Source organism: Symphalangus syndactylus, chromosome 19, assembly GCF_028878055.3.
Source record: "Symphalangus syndactylus isolate Jambi chromosome 19, NHGRI_mSymSyn1-v2.1_pri, whole genome shotgun sequence".
NCBI lineage: Eukaryota > Metazoa > Chordata > Mammalia > Primates > Hylobatidae > Symphalangus > Symphalangus syndactylus.
The window spans coordinates 11,486,180-11,502,103 of NC_072434.2; the positions used below are offsets into that span (position 1 = coordinate 11,486,180).

At 37.3% G+C, this 15,924-nt stretch overlaps 1 protein-coding gene across 6 annotated transcripts in view; it reads left to right on the top strand.

Annotated features, from left to right (window-relative positions):
* The window catches only part of LPGAT1 (lysophosphatidylglycerol acyltransferase 1), a 93,002-nt gene that overhangs the window by 55,337 nt on the left and 21,741 nt on the right, over positions 1–15,924 (top strand). For 5 of the 6 annotated variants that reach the window (XM_055233737.2, XM_055233736.2, XM_063613162.1 and 2 more), the window contains one exon: positions 1,827–1,953. In XM_055233737.2, the coding sequence (XP_055089712.1) occupies positions 1,827–1,953 (127 nt within the window). Of the gene's footprint in view, positions 1–1,826; positions 1,954–9,811; positions 9,924–15,924 lie in introns of those variants that run through there. The other variant, XM_063613160.1, reaches the window with a different exon arrangement.

The following is a 15,924-nucleotide window of genomic DNA, read 5'->3' on the forward strand; positions in this document are numbered from 1 at the left end:
TTCAAAGAATTTTGCAGTGGATATCTGTGAGCTGACTGACTGGATTATCTCTTCATCCTTCTATCTATCCATTAATCCATCTTGGTTGTTTCATTTTTTAATGTGTCTAAAAATAAGCTTCATTAGTATACTTTACTCCTAAACATTTCAGCATGTATATCATTGGTAGCTTGTTAAAGTGTGTTTCTTTACATAAACTCTGTTCATTTAGCAATATGTTATTTAAAAATTAATTTTTTTACTTGTTTTATAAGTATATTTTTCTCCTTCACAATGTTCTAAAATCTTTACAGAATTTAAGGCCAGTTTTAAATTATTTGACATACAAAAGTAATATATCGTTGATTCCTAATGCACATTTGGACTTATGCTTGAAAATGAGTTTTTTTTTTTAGGGATTTCTTACATACTTCAAATAAAGAATGGACCATTATACTCTAAAGTCTGGCCATCAGTATCCTCTGTGATGTTTCCCTTCTCAGTTCTCGCTCACCTTTGTACCCCATGCTGGGATAAAAACAGTGTGCAAAGGATCAAACTTAGCAGAACTTACCATCCCCTCTCTACAACAGTAGTCACCAGTTGTACCTTCCAAAGGGCAGGAAGCTTTATTGCTTTATGTGTATATAACTCTTGCTAAAACTGAGGGAGATATTTTGCTTTATTTATTTATTTATTATTTTTTACGTATTTTATTTTTTTGAGACGGAGTTTTGCTCTTGTTGCCCAGGCTGGAGTGCAATGGTGCAATCTCAGCTCGCTACAACCTCCACCTCCTGGGTTCAAGCGATTCTCCTGCCTCAGCCTCCCGAGTAGCTGGGATTACAAGCATGCACTACCACGCCTGGCTAATTTTGTATTTTTAGTAGAGACAGGGTTTCTCCATGTTAGTTAGACTGGTCTCGAACTTCCTACCTCAGGTGATCCGCCCACCTCGGCCTCCCAAAGTGCTGGGATTACAGGCGTGATCCACTGCACCCGGCCAATTTTTTATGTTTATTTATTTATTTATTTTTTTGAGACGGAGTTTTGCTCTTGTGCCCAGGCTGGAGTGCAATGGTGGCGATCTTGGCTCACTGCAACCTCCACCTCCTGGGTTCAAGCAATTGCCCTGCCTCAGCCTCCCAAGCAGCTGGGACTACAGGCATGCACCACCATACCCGGCTAATTTTTTGTATTTTTAGTAGAAATGGGGTTTCACCGCGCTGTTCAGGCCAGTCTTGAATTCCTGACCTCAGGTGATCCGCCCACCTCTACCTTCCAAAGTTCTGGGATTATAGGCATGAGCTACCGCACCCAGCCTGCTTTGTCTTAAACAAGAGCAGCAACAAAATGTGTACATAAAGAATGCTTAATTTTGTTGCCATGTTCCAATATTTATTAATGCCCATCCTCAGTATCACAAATCTTGGTGTTTATATTATATTATATTATATTTAGTGAATGATTTTGTTTTGTTTCGAAGTCTGTTTTTTGTTTCTGTGATGTGAGTTTAGCTTCTGACCTTTTCATAGGTTAGTTTTTTATAGGAGTGTTAAATATAAATTAGACCTTCATAGCGCATAATTGTATCAGATACTTGAATGGTGCATGTCCAGTAGATAATAGTGTTCTTTGTTTCGAGGTTCATCCATTTTATAACATAAGTAATGCTTAATTTCTTCTGAAGAGCATTATAGAACAGGAGCACCAAAGTTCATCCTTAGAATTTTTCTTAAAGCAAAAGGTATATTGATATACCTTACACTGGTCAAGTAATCTATGTTATTTGCTGCAGATAATATAAAAGTTGATTTAATTTTAAGTCTTTTTTTCTTTGTTCTCAGACAGCAAATCAAAAGGCCTCCAGTGGATAATAGATACAACGATAGCTTATCCCAAAGCTGAACCTATAGATATTCAAACTTGGATACTTGGATACAGGAAACCAACAGTCACACATGTACATTACAGGTGAGAATTCTATATTAGTACTCAGTATGTATCCAACAATACTACCTCAGGACAGTATGAATGTCTTAATATTTAGTTTTTAATTATACAGTAGAAATTGTTGGCTCAAGTTCATTCTTATGCTGCATTTTTAATATTAAAATATCATTTGAAGTAGGTATTTCGCTCAGTTATAAAGATCTCTAAAAGTGATATTCTAGAGGCACTATGATTATTCGGTTGTCTGACACTTTTGAGTAAAAGTTAACTTAAAGGGCAAACATCAAGGATAAATACATACTCACTTGGGTTAAGAAGGTATGTATTAACAGAGATATAACAGAAAAGGGGTCCTGATCCAGACCCCAAGAGAAGGTTCTTGGATCTTGAGCAAGAAAGAATTCAGGGCGAGTCTGTAAAGTGAAAGCAAGTTTATCAGGAAAGTAAAGGAATAAAAGAATGGCCACTCCAGAGACAGAACAGCCCCGGGGGCTGCTGGTTGCCCATTTTTATGGTTCTTTCTTGATGATATGCTAAATAATGGGTGGATTATTCATGCCTTTCCTTTTTTTTTTGAGACGGAGTCTCGCTCTGTGGCCCAGTCTGGAGTGCAGTGGCGTGATCTCGGCTCACTGCAAGCTCCGCCTCCCGGGTTCATGCCATTCTCCTGCCTCAGCCTCCTGAGTAGCTGGGACTACAGGCACCCGCCACCACGCCCGGCTAATTTTTTGTATTTTTAGCAGAGACGGGGTTTCACTGTGTTCGCCAGGATGGTCTTGATCTCCTGACCTCGTGATCCGCCCACCTTGGCCTCCCAAAATGCTGGGATTACAGGCGTGAGCCACCGCGCCCGGCCTCATGCCTTTCCTTTTTAGACTATATAGGGTAACTTCCTGATGTTGCCATGGTATTTGTAAACTGTGATGGTGCTGGTGGGAGCATAGCAGTGAGGATGACCAAAGGTCACTCTTGTGGCCATCTTGCTTTTGGTGGTTTTTAGCTGGTTTCTTTACTGCAACCTGTTTTATTAGCAAGATCTTTATGACCTGTATTTTGTGCTGACCTCTTGTCTCATCCTGTGACTTAGAATGCCTTAACTATCTGGGAATGCAGCCGAGTAGGTCTCAGCCTCATTTTACCCAGCCCATATTCAAGATAGAGTTGCTCTGGTTCACACACCTGTGATAGAAATTGAATTTGTTTTTAAATCATTAATCCACGTAAGATTTTCTGAATGATTAAATTGGTAATTTAGCTATGACTTACACTTTTAAATTTTTAACATTTTAATATGTCATTTGCATAAACAACAGTAGCAAAAACATTTATTGAATATCTATGCTAGCTTCTTGTTTTTTTAATGTAGTTTTTTTAAGGAGTTTATATAAATATGACAGGTATTTGTATGAAGCATAGGCTTCCTGATAAGGCCTGTTTGGTTTTGATCACTTTATAGGCCTTTTGGCCTTACTGTGTTTCCATGTGAAAGATCTCAGCCCATGGCAACTACCAAGGACAAGTGAGGAGATATAATTTCTTTTCTTCCCAGGATTTAATCAAGATTATTGTCTAACCAATATTAGAGGAGAGGAAGTACCTGTGTTCAGAAATGGAGAGCAAATGAAACCAGCAAGAAACAACAGAGGTGTCCTGGTGTCAGGATAGTACTGTGGTTTTGCAAGAAGCTTGTGAGAGGGGATACGGGCCATGTCTTTAGCAGCTCCCAGGAATAGTCTCTATCAACTATAGAGTGACTTCTCATGTATTGTTTTTGGCCAACAGGACACCATGGGGCATAGGGAAAGAAAGAATGGTTTTAATTCAGACTTTTTGTTCATTTGGTTATATTTTAAAAATTTTAAACAAGGACAAGGTGTTTCAATAAAAGTTTTTAAATGCAGCATTAGAAATCACATTGTATATACAAATGTTAATAATATAAATAATTGGGATTAGATCCCTTTCTCTTGTAATGTGAGGAGGTTGGCAAGAAAAACTGGGTAGTATCAACTGCTTAAAGTGGGGAGTGGATGATGCCCAAAGCGTAGGAAAAGGTTGTCTGGAAACTATAAAATTCACTAAAAAATAGTAGTTTTGTTTAGTGTTGGCTTGCTTATCTTCACCTATAGGGAGATTTGAAAAACTATTCATGAAGGTTTTTTTTTTTTCCTGCCATTAAGCATAATTTCTCCAGAACTCTAGAACTATTAAGCCATATGCTACCAGCCAATTTTGTTTCACATGATGTAGAAAGGATTTGTTGTTGTCTTAGCAGACTTAAAAAGATAAACAAATAAAGCAGCCCTCATTCTTGAGAATTTAATTGAAGTGATCACTTAGTGATTTTGGTATATAGCTCGGCAAGTCAGTACTATTGCTAGTTTGTTTTTTTTGAGACACGGCTTCACTCTGTCGCCCAGGCTAGAGTGCAGTGGGCACTGCAATTTCCACCTCCTGGGCTCAAGCAATTCTTCTGCCTCAGCCTCCCGAGTAGCTGGGATTACAGGCACATGCCACCATGCCTGGCTAATTTTTGTATTATTAGTAGAGGCTGGGTTTCACCATGTTGGCCAGGCTGGTCTCGAACTCCTGACTTCAAGTGATCTGCCAGCCTCGGCTTTCCAAAATGCTTTAGCCATGCGCCTGGCCTGTTGCTAGTTTTTTAGTGTAATCTTGGGAAATGTGACATATGACAGTCAGAAAGTAATTAATCCATCCTGCTCAGCTTTTATTAGATCCCACTTAAGATATTTCATGTATTTTAATTTCTCCATTTTAAAAGAAATAATGTAGTTGGTAAAATGTTATCTATAGAGCTGACAAGCATGAGAAGCCTAGAGTTCTGTAATTAAAAAAAAAAAAAAAGAGAGCTAACATAGATAAGTCCTAGAACATTAGTACCACTTAAAAGGCAGTTATAGATCAAATCAAAACGAATTCATAGGTAGTAGTAATTAAATGAAACACTTTTTTTTTTTTTTTAATGAGATGGCATTTTATTTTGCTCTTGTTGCTCAGGCTGGAGTGCAATGGTGTGATCTCAACTCACCGTAACCTCCGCCTCCCAGGTTCAAGCGATTCTCCTGCCTTAGCCTCCTGAGTAGCTGGGATTACAGTAGGCATGCGCCACCATGCCTGGCTAATTTTGTATTTTTAGTAGAGATGGAGTTTCTCCATGTTGGTCAGGCTGGTCTCGAACTCCCGACCTCAGGTGATCCGCCCACCTTGGCCTCCCAAAGTGTTGGGATTCCAGGCGTGAGCCACCACGCCCGGCCATGAAACAATTATAAGAGAAACTCCCAGTTGAAAGTACAGATTAAGAGAAAGGTTAACAATTCATAAGTATTAAATCTATAATAAGTTTCTATATATTTGAGATACTTTTATTATATTTTAGGTAGATTTCATAGAGGGCAGTAACTGTCCTCTCCTAGATAGTACATCTTGGTGTCTGCTGAGAGCCACAAAATGTGGCTCTGGGTGGCTGGGATATTACATTGTTATGCGATAGCATTCCTTACCATCAGAATTCACTTGGGAAACAATATAGTTAGCATAATTTATTTAACATTAATCAGTGGTTTGTCTATTTATTTATTTATTTCAAGACAGAGTCTCGCTGTGTCGCTCAGGCTGGAATGCAGTGGCACAATCTCGGCTCACTGCAACCTCTGCCTCTCGGGTTCAAGCAATTCTCCTGCCTCAGCCTCACAAATAGCTGGGTTTACAGGCACCTGCCACCACACCTGGCTAGATTTTATTTTTCTATAATACATTTACTTTCACTTCTTATAAATTATAGTCCAAGCTACCAAATAAATTCCACTACCTGTTCTGTACCTCATTGGACCATAATGTGACAAGCAAGTATATGGAGATCTCTGAGCAAAAGTGACGTTTTCCCACAGAGTAACTCCCTTCATACTGTGTTAATAAGTTCTTTTTTTAAAAAAAAAAATTCTTTAAATAGAAAAAGAATATCTAGATTGCCAGAATGTGGAGCAGAATATTTTTCTTGATTCGAAATTTCTGTACTGACACTTAGGAAAAAAGCATAAGAATGTAATAACTTATTTTAAATACTCTGAAACTGTTTATTTCTTCCAATAGCAGTTTTCTCCATTAATTTACTACTCAGGCTTATGTTGGTTTTTAGGATTTCTAGAAGAGATGACATGTTATATATGAAACACCATAAAATACACGTTATTTTTATATAAAATACTACCGAAGTACTTAAAATACCACATAGATGAGAAAGTAAACATTTGTGGCAGAGTTGTATACTAGAGCCTATCTTACAAATAGGTGGTATTGCTGTGTTTCAAAAATTGAACTTTTAGGGCATGCATTTAGAGCATATTCCTCAGAAAATTTGTGGCAAATGGTGATTAAGTGCCCAGGCAACTTTGCTAATGCTGGAACTCTGGTGGCTAGAAGTTGCCCTGACTTTGGTGGATGCATTGTTGTGAGATGCAAATGATGTACAGATTAAAGAGTCTTTTAGGCTGTGCATGGTGGCTCGTGTCTGTAATCCCAGCACTTTGGGAGGCCGAGATGGGCAGATCACTTGAGGCCAGGAGTTCAAGATCAGCCTGGCCAACATGGTGAAACCCCGTCTCTACCAAAAATACAAAAATTAGCTAGGTGTGGTGTACTACTCAGGAGTCTGACACGGGAGAATCGCTTGAACCTGGCAGATGGAGGTTGTGGTGAGCCGAGATCATGCCACTGTACTCCAGCCTGAGCAACAGATCAAGATCAAGACTCTGTCTCAAAAAAAAAAAAAAAAAAAAAAAAAGACTTTTAAAAAACAAAAGCACTTTGTAAATATAAAGCACCATTATTAAGATATATAAGGAATGATAGATTATTGATAAGTCTGGTGTTTATAAATAGCATTCTCCATATATTGGATCTCAGCCATTTATTACTTAAAGAGAAAAGATGAATTTAAAAATGAATTTTTAAAAAATTCATTTCTTACCAATATTATTTATTAACTAGGTAAATATTTTTTATTAGCATGCATACAACTACATTATTGAACTTTTTCAAAAGTAATGCTTATTTTAAAAGAACTAAGACTTACCTAAGGGAAGCATCTGAGAGTAAAGAACTTTTTCCTCCTCCTCTCCTCTTTTTATTTCTATCAAACTGAAAGACAGCTTATTCCTGCTAAGCAAGTAGTGGGCACAGTGCACTGCTGTTCAGTGGTTAATAGGAGAATAAAGCATGATTAGATTTTAATTACAGGGAGAGTATTTATAGGGGTAAAGGCAAAAGTAACGTCTGTCCTTGATATAAATGTCTGTTTCACTTCAATTAGGACAGTGAGTTAGAGAAAATGATCCTTGTGCAGAAGTAGCTTATATTTTCATGTTTAAAATCTTGAGAAAAGACATAACCATAAGTGTAGTGGCATAGATAGATTACTAAAAGCAGAGATGTTGTTTTCATGTGTAACTTGATTAGGAGTTTGGTTGCTTGGGAGAAGGCATTCAAGTATGAACTTCGGGAACTAACTTATTTTAATTTGGGGAGGGGGAATTAATTTAGAAAAGAAATATTAATATTTTTTAAAGATACATATGCTGTCTAGCAAGAGTAAACAAACATTAACATTTTGACATATTTGCTTTAGGGTATTTATGATTGATAAAAGAAATGATATACCATTTCAAGCCAATCAGATTTGGAAAAATCAAAGATGGTGACTTTGACACCAATATGGGAAAAGGTGATCTCATATATATTGCTAATGAGATTATAATCTACTGTGACCACTTTGAGAGCTAGTTGACTATACTTATTAAGGTGAAAATGCACATACTCTGTGATCTAGCAATTTCCATGGCTGGGCACATACACAGCCTACATTAGTTTGCAGAGTATTATTAAAATTATATCTGTACAGTGGGAATTATTGTCAAAGAGATGAGGGAAAAGTTATTTATGAGAAAAATTACCAACACTTAAAAACAGAGAATAATATTTTGTAATTTTATGCCTAAAGCTGTATGTATTTTTGATTAATGTATCATTTTGGTCTTTCCTTCTGCTTTTACCCTTACTCCCTAAGACAACAAAACAAAGTCATGAGTTTTTATACATTTTAGGGGCTGTAATTTCAGAAATAGTTATTCCTTCAAAATCTTTTTATTACAGAAAATTTCAGACTTGTAAATGAAATCTCATGTGCACATCACACCCCCTCGACAATTACCAACTTAAGATCAATGTTATTTCCTCTACGTTATCTTCAGACCCCAGTGGATTATTTTGAAGCAAGCCTCAGACATCATATAATGTCATTTGTAAATATTTCATTCTCTAAAATGTAAAAACACGAAAGACCTGAATATATAGAAAGATAATACTTGTGTTCATAGAGGAGAAGACTCAATATTATAAAGATGACAGTTCTTCCAGATTAACCTATAAATTTAACGTAATTCCAAACAGAATTCGGGATGGTTTTTCAAGCCACTGGACAAAAATTTGGTTCTAAAATTCATTTGAGAGAGTCAAGATAAATGAATAGCTAAGATAGTTTTGAAGATGAACAAAACAAACGAGTTCTTCCTACTAGATGTCAAGTTTAGTTACACTAATGTAATTAAAACAGTGTAGTTATAGGAGGAAGTCCACATCAATGGAGAGATTAGAAAGTTCAGGTCTAGATTTATTTGTGAACTCACGTTATGATTGAGTAGCCCTTTCCTATCAATGGAGAAAGGACAAACTATCCAATAAATGGCTTTGGGACTGTTGATTCACAATATGGGAGGAAAAGTTAGAATTTTACTCCATACCATATACCAAAATAAATTCCGGGTGGATTTTATCTCAACAACAATAATGGGACCCTAAAGTATTTGGGTGGGTGCAATGGCCCGTGCCTGTATTCCTAGCTACTCAGAAGGATCGCTTGAGCCCAGAGGTTTGAGGCTAGCCTGGGCAATATAGTGAAACAGGGTTTCTTTAAAAAAAAAAAAAAAAGTATTTGAAGAAAATATAGGAGACTCTTAATGTCTTCAAGTAGGGTAGCCCTTCCTTACAAGACCCAGAAATCAGAAGTCATAAATCATTAAGGAAAAGATAAATATGAGTACATCAAAACTAAAAACTAGGCTGGGCATGGTAGTTCACACCTGTAATCCCAGCACTTTGGGAGGCCTGAGGCAGGCAGATCCCTTGAGGTCAAGAGTTTGAGACCAGCCTGGCCTATGTGGTGACCCCATCTGTACTAAAACTACAAAAAATTAGCTGATATGGTGGTGAGCGCCTGTAATCCCAGCTACTCAGCAGGCTGAGGCATGAGAATTGCTTGAACCCAGGAGGCAGAGGTTGCAGTGAGCTGAAATAGCGCCACTGCACTCCAGCCTGGGTGACAGAGTGAGACTCTGTCTCAAAAAAATAATAATAATAAAAATAAGTGAATAAAAGTAAAATGTCCAATTAAAAAAAAAACCTAAAAACTAGAGTGTTCAAGAGACACAATAAAGTGTTTGAAATGCACATAACAAAAATAAGTGTTGAGTATACAGTCATGTGTCACTTAATGACGGGGATACCTTCTGAGAAATGTGAAATTAGGTGATTTCATCATTGTACGAACATCATAGAGTATACTTAGACAAACCTAGATGGTATAAACTACTACACACCTAGGCTATATGGCATAGCCTTTTGCTCCTAGGCTGCAGACCTGTACATCATATTACTGTAGTGAAGACTGTAGGCAATTGGAATATAATGGTAAGTATTTGTGTATCTAAACATATCTAAACATAGAAAAGATACAGTAAAAATACAGTATAAAAGTTTTTGGGTTTTTTTTTTTGAGACAGTGTCTCTCTCTCTCTCTGTTGCTCAGGCTGGAGTGCAGTGGCTCAATCTTAGCTTACTGCAACCTCACCTCCTGGGCTCAAGCGATTCTCCCACCTCAGCCTCCCGGGTAGCTGGGATTATAGGCATGCGCCACCATGCTCAGGTAATTTTTGTATTTTTAGTAGAGATGGGGCTTTACCATGTTGTCCAAGCTGATCTTGAACTCCTGGGCTCAAGTGATCCACCCACCTTGGCCTCCCAAAGTGCTAGGGTTACAGGTGTGAGCCACTGTGCCCGGGCGGTATAAAGGATTCTTAAAATGATACGCCTACCATATATGGAGCTAGTAGGACTGGGAGTTGCTCTGAGTGAGTCAGTGAGTGATGAGTGAATGTGAAGGCCTAAGATATTACCCTATACTACTGTAGACTTTATAAACACTGTACACATAGGCTACACTAAATTTATTTTAAAAATAAAGTAATTGTGCTATGGCATTACAATGACTATGACATCACTAGGCAACAGGAATTTTTCAGCTCTATTATAATCTACGGGAACCATTGTTATATATGCAGTCCGTCGTTGACTGAAATGTCGCGTGGCACATGACTATATATGTAAACAGCTCAACAGTTTTTACAAATCAATAATAATATTTAAAATCCAGAAGAAAAATATACAAAAGACACAAAGACTTTTCATTATTTATAGAAATAAAAATATGTGAAAAGATCAGGGAAATGCAAAACAGGGCAAAATACTATTTTTTATTCATCAATATCAAATATTGGTGAGCTTTTAGGGAAATTAACACACACAAATCGATGCAGCCAATCTGAAGAGCAGTTTAGCAATATTTTAAATTATCTATGACATAGCAATTCTACTTGGGGCTATATAACCTAGAGAAAGACAGGATATTACTGCAAGATAGTTTGTAAGAGTAACAAATTAGAAATAATCTAAATGTCCATTAGTAGAAGGATGACTAAATAAAATATTGCGTATTATTTTTTGTTATGGGTAGAGAGCATTAAAAATATGTATTCTTCAAAGGAATATACTAAACAGATTTTTATTTCTGAGTGCTTGACTCCTTCACTAGTATGTCTAATAGTCCTCTCGTCAGAGGCATTAACCAGAGCAACTCCATCTTGAGTAGAGGCTGGGTAAAATAAGGCTGAGACCTACTGGGTTGCATTCCCAGCTGGTTAAGGCATTCTAAGTCATAGGATAAGAGGTTATGGCACAAGATACAGGTCATAGAGACCTTCCTGATAAAACAGGTTGCAGTAAAGAAGCTGGCTGAAGCCCACCAAAATCAAGATGGGAACAGGAGTGACCTCTGGCTTTCCTCACTGCTATACTCCTGCCAGCGCCATGACAGTTTACAAATGCCATGGAAATGTCAGGAAGTTACCTTATATGGTCTAAAAGAAGAGGCATGAATAATCCACCCCTTGTTTACCATATAATCAAGAAATAACCATAAAAATGGGCAACCAGCAGCCGTCAAGGCTGCTCTGTCTATGGAGTAGCCATTCTTTTATTCCTCTACTTTCTTAATAGACTTGCTTTCACTTTAGTCTATGGACTCACCCTGAATTCTTGCATGAGATCCAAAAATCCTCTCTGGCGGGCTGGATCAGGACCCCTTTCCCATAACACTCTCTCAAACTGAACTGTGGATTTTCCTAAAAATATATACTCCTTCATAACCTTTACCATCTCATTATTGATAGCAGCCTCCATCCTTCCTGTCACTCAGATCAGAAGCCTTGGGGTCGGTCGTCCATGGCTCCTCTTTTTCTCTCATATTCTACATCCACTCAGTCAGGAAATCTTTTGCTTCTAAATTTAAATACATATCCCCTGACCACTTCTTTTCACCCTGGTCCTAGCCACTATCACCTCTACCCTGCTCCTAGATTACTACATAACCTCCTAATGTGTCATCCTATTTTTACCTTTGTCCCCTGGAGAATTCCAACATAGTATCCAGAGTGCTCCTTTTAAAAGTCAAATTGTGTCAGTGCTAGGCTCAGTATTCCATCATGGCTTCCCATCTAAAAACCCCTGAAGTCTTAGAGTGGTATCTAAGGCCTTATTTGACCTCTTCCTTCTACTCCTTAGTCACTCCCCTGTGTCTATACTGGCTCTCTTGCTGTTACTGAACATCCCAAATGTATTCCTACTTCATGTTCCTACTGACTGTTTCCTCCTCCATGAAAAGTCTTCCCTTGGAAATCTGTATGAAGATCGCCCTCACTGCCTTCAGGCCTGCTCAAATGTCCTCTTTCCACCCTACTTCAAATTGCAGTTGTTCCCCTCAGTCTAATACGCTTAAGTGGATTTAGGATGATTTTCTAATGCTATTTCTTGTATTTGAGCGTTATAAAAATGGTATTTAAAGCCCATTTCATAGAGATAATGTCACACCATAGATACCAGAATTAAGCTCTGAAGACCACACAATAGAGATATGTGTTTTATCACATATTAACATCTCTGAAATTGGGAGACATCTTAAAATCAATGTAATAATGCATTGGCTATAATTTAATTGGACATTTGGCAGGCAGCACTTCAAACAAAAGTCTAAACGATAAATGCTGTTCCTTTCCCCGCCCCACAAAAAAAGGGCAGGCAGCATAGTGGCTGCCATGTGGTTAGAGCTCAACTGTTGACAGTGGGGGCCTCTGGGGAGGGACTCGTACTTTTCATCGTACTATTTGAGTGTTTTTTACAATATACATGTATTCTTCAATTAAAAATAACTAATTCAAAAAAGAAATTGCCCACAGAATTTAGGATTTTGGTTTGTTTGAATAATTGCAAAAAAAGCATTTTCATCTGGTAGGTATAAAAATTTAATAAGCTCACATTTCACATGCATACCATTTAATAAGATACTAAATAGGTTTTTCCCTTTTAAATCAAGGATATTGAAATACTCAAATTACATAGCCTAGATTTTCATATTCTAGTGTTTTATCCATAATTTAAAACTGAGCTTTAAGAGATTTTAATTTACATAATTCTTTTTTGACATTAAAGTTAGAACAAAGTAAAATAAAATTAATATAGTAAAAATCAGTTATTCAACATATTGGGGACCAAGTTTTAGGTCAACTTCTTGTAATAACTGTGAGTAACTCTAAGATATACACCCTTGGGTACAGTAATGATATATATTCAGATCTTTGCCACCCTCAGCCCCAGCCCCAAAATTACTCACCTAATGATAATATTGCCTTTAAGGATTTTTGAGCTAATAATTGCATTTTTTTCCCCAGTAGAAGGAAACAGTGTCCTATCTTTAGTTTTTCTTATGCTAGGACTTTTCTCTATCATTGCTTATAATTATTGATGATTTCATCTCTACTTCAGCTATCTAATAATTTTCTTCCTCTTTTCTGCTTTTCTTATCGTCACTTGTTTTTTATTGCTTTGCTTCCATATCCTGCTTTTCCCTAGAAAAGTCTATGTTTTTTGCCATCAGTCACTGTTGAGAGCTACCAGTTGGAAAATGGAAAATTACATATTAAATTTAAACAAGTTTTTAGTTCTGCTTCGCTGTTGTTATTAATGTTCACTGCCTAAAAGTTTTTATTTTCCACACCAGCAGGTTTTCCCCCTTTCCTTCAAAAAAAACTAATAAAACTTTTCAGACTGGGTATGGTGGCTCATGCCTGTAATCCCAGCACTTTGGGAGGCCAAGGTGGATGGATCACTTGGGGTCAGGAGTTCAAGATCAGCCTGGCCAACATAGTGAAATCCCATCTCTACTAAAAAAAAAAAAAAAAAAAAAAAATTAGCTGGGCATGGTGACATGTGCCTCTAATCTCAGCTACTTGGGAGGCTGAGGCAGGAGAATCGCTTGAACCCAGGAGGCACAGGAGGCAGAGGTTGCAGTGAGCCAAGATCATACCACTGCATTCCAACCTGGGTGACAGAGTGAGACCGTGTCTCAAAAGAAAAAAATAAAAAAACTTTTCAGTTTGATGCCATTCAGGATAGAGACATGAAATAAATGGTCTTAATTGAGGTTTACCTATATTGTGAATCAAATTCTGTGTTTCTGTAATGATGTTGAAGAATCAGGTGAATCATCCTTACAAATAAGGCAAAATTTCTATTCTCTAATTAGAAGATATGCCTAATTTCAGATATTTAGAAAAAGTATACATGAAAGAAATTTTTTGTGTTACCATAATAAGTCAGGGTTCTCCAGAGAAACAGAATCAATAGGACATATAGATGGTCCCTGACTTAAGGTAGTTAACTTTATGATTTTTTGACTTTATGATGGTATGAAAGTAATAGACATTCAGTAGATACCACAATTTGAATCTTGAATTTTGATCTTTTCCCAGGCTAGTGATATGTGGTACAATACTCTCTGGAGATACTGGGCAGTGGCAGTGAGCTGCAGCTCCCAGTCAGCCACATGATCATGAGGGTAAACAACCAATACTCCACAGTATACTGTGTTGCCAGTACTTTTTGGATATTGTGTTTTTTGTTTTCACATCCCATCATCTCTACAAAATGCACATCTGTGTGCAGTATCAAACACTTTATTATAGAATAGGCTTTGTGTTAGATGATTGCCCAACTGTAGTCTGATGTAAGTGTTCTCAGCACATTTAAGGTATGCTAGGCTAAGCTATGATGTTCAGTAGGTTAGGTGTATTAAATGCATTTTCGACTTACAATGGGTTTATCACAATGTAACCCCATTGTAAGTCAAGGATCATCTGTATAAAGATATATAGAAAGAGATTTATTATGAGAAATTGGCTCATGTGATTATGGCTGCTGAGAAGTCTCACAGTCTGCTGTCTGTAAGCTGGAGGCCTGGGAAAGCCAGTGGTGTCGTTCCGGTCCAAGCCTGAAGGACTGAGAACCAAGGGAGCCAATGTTGTCAGTTCTAGTCTAAATCTGAAAGCCGAAGAACTGGGGAGCTGATGGTGTAAGTCCTGGTCCAAGTCGAAAGGCCTTGAGAATTGGGGTACTAACTGTGTAAGTCCCAGTCTCAATCTGAAAGCCCAGGAACCAGGAGCACCGATGTTGAAGGGGAGGAGAAGATGTATGGCCCAGCTCAAGCAGAGAGAGTAAATTTGCCCTTCCTCCACCTTTTTATTCTCTTTGAGCCCTCAGTGGATTAAATGACGCCTTCCCACATGGGGGGGGTAGGGAGTGTCCACTTTACTCAGTTCATCAATTCAGATGCTAATCTCTTCCAGAAACACACACACAGACACACTTAGAAATAATGTTTTACCAGCTCTCTGGGAATCCCTTAGCCCAGTCTAGACTTAGCCTGGATATCAAAAATTAACCTATATACGTAGAACTAAAATAATAACAGATAAAGCTAATTTACTGGGTTATTATCAATAGATGAATGTGGATATAATATGATCTTGAAAATATTATAATTTGATAAGTAGAAATAAGCATTGGAAATAAAGAATTTTCTCCCCACCTCCTTGACTCTTTGGGGGTTCACCATGTCTTTTTCACTTTTAGGTCTCCTTAAGGTCTAGCAAAGTGCCATTGTTATTCCAAAAATACCTCTTATTTTCTAATATAGTTTTGTTGGAAATATTATGCCCCCAAATACAAGAATTCCTAGGGTTTTAATTTTAATTGGACAATGGTTAAACATAATTCTAACGGATAATTGCTGTTTATTTTTTACTTAGTCATTGAATCTGAGAAATGGAAGGACTACCTAGATCTTTTTGTCTAACCTTTTCATTTAACTTATTCTCAAAATTTGAGTGAAAAAATGACAGAAAAAACAGATATGGATAGACAGAATGATAAAGTAAAGCAAATGTGAGAAATATTAACATTTGGGGAATCTGGGTGTGAAGCATATGAGAATTTTTATACTATTTTTACAACTTTGAGTCTGAAATTACTTCAAAATAAAAAGTTTAAAAACATCATTAGACACATGGAAAGTGTAATAGTGATTCTCTTAAGCAGAGAAACCAATGTCAGATTTTGCTTACTGGAGAGTTCACTTCTGCTCAATCAGCAAGCGTTTGTTAAGCATCTTACTGTGTGTCTCAAAGGATATAAAATTAATAAAGATATAATAAATTCCAGTTCTAAAAATGCCATCTCATTGTTTATATCTCC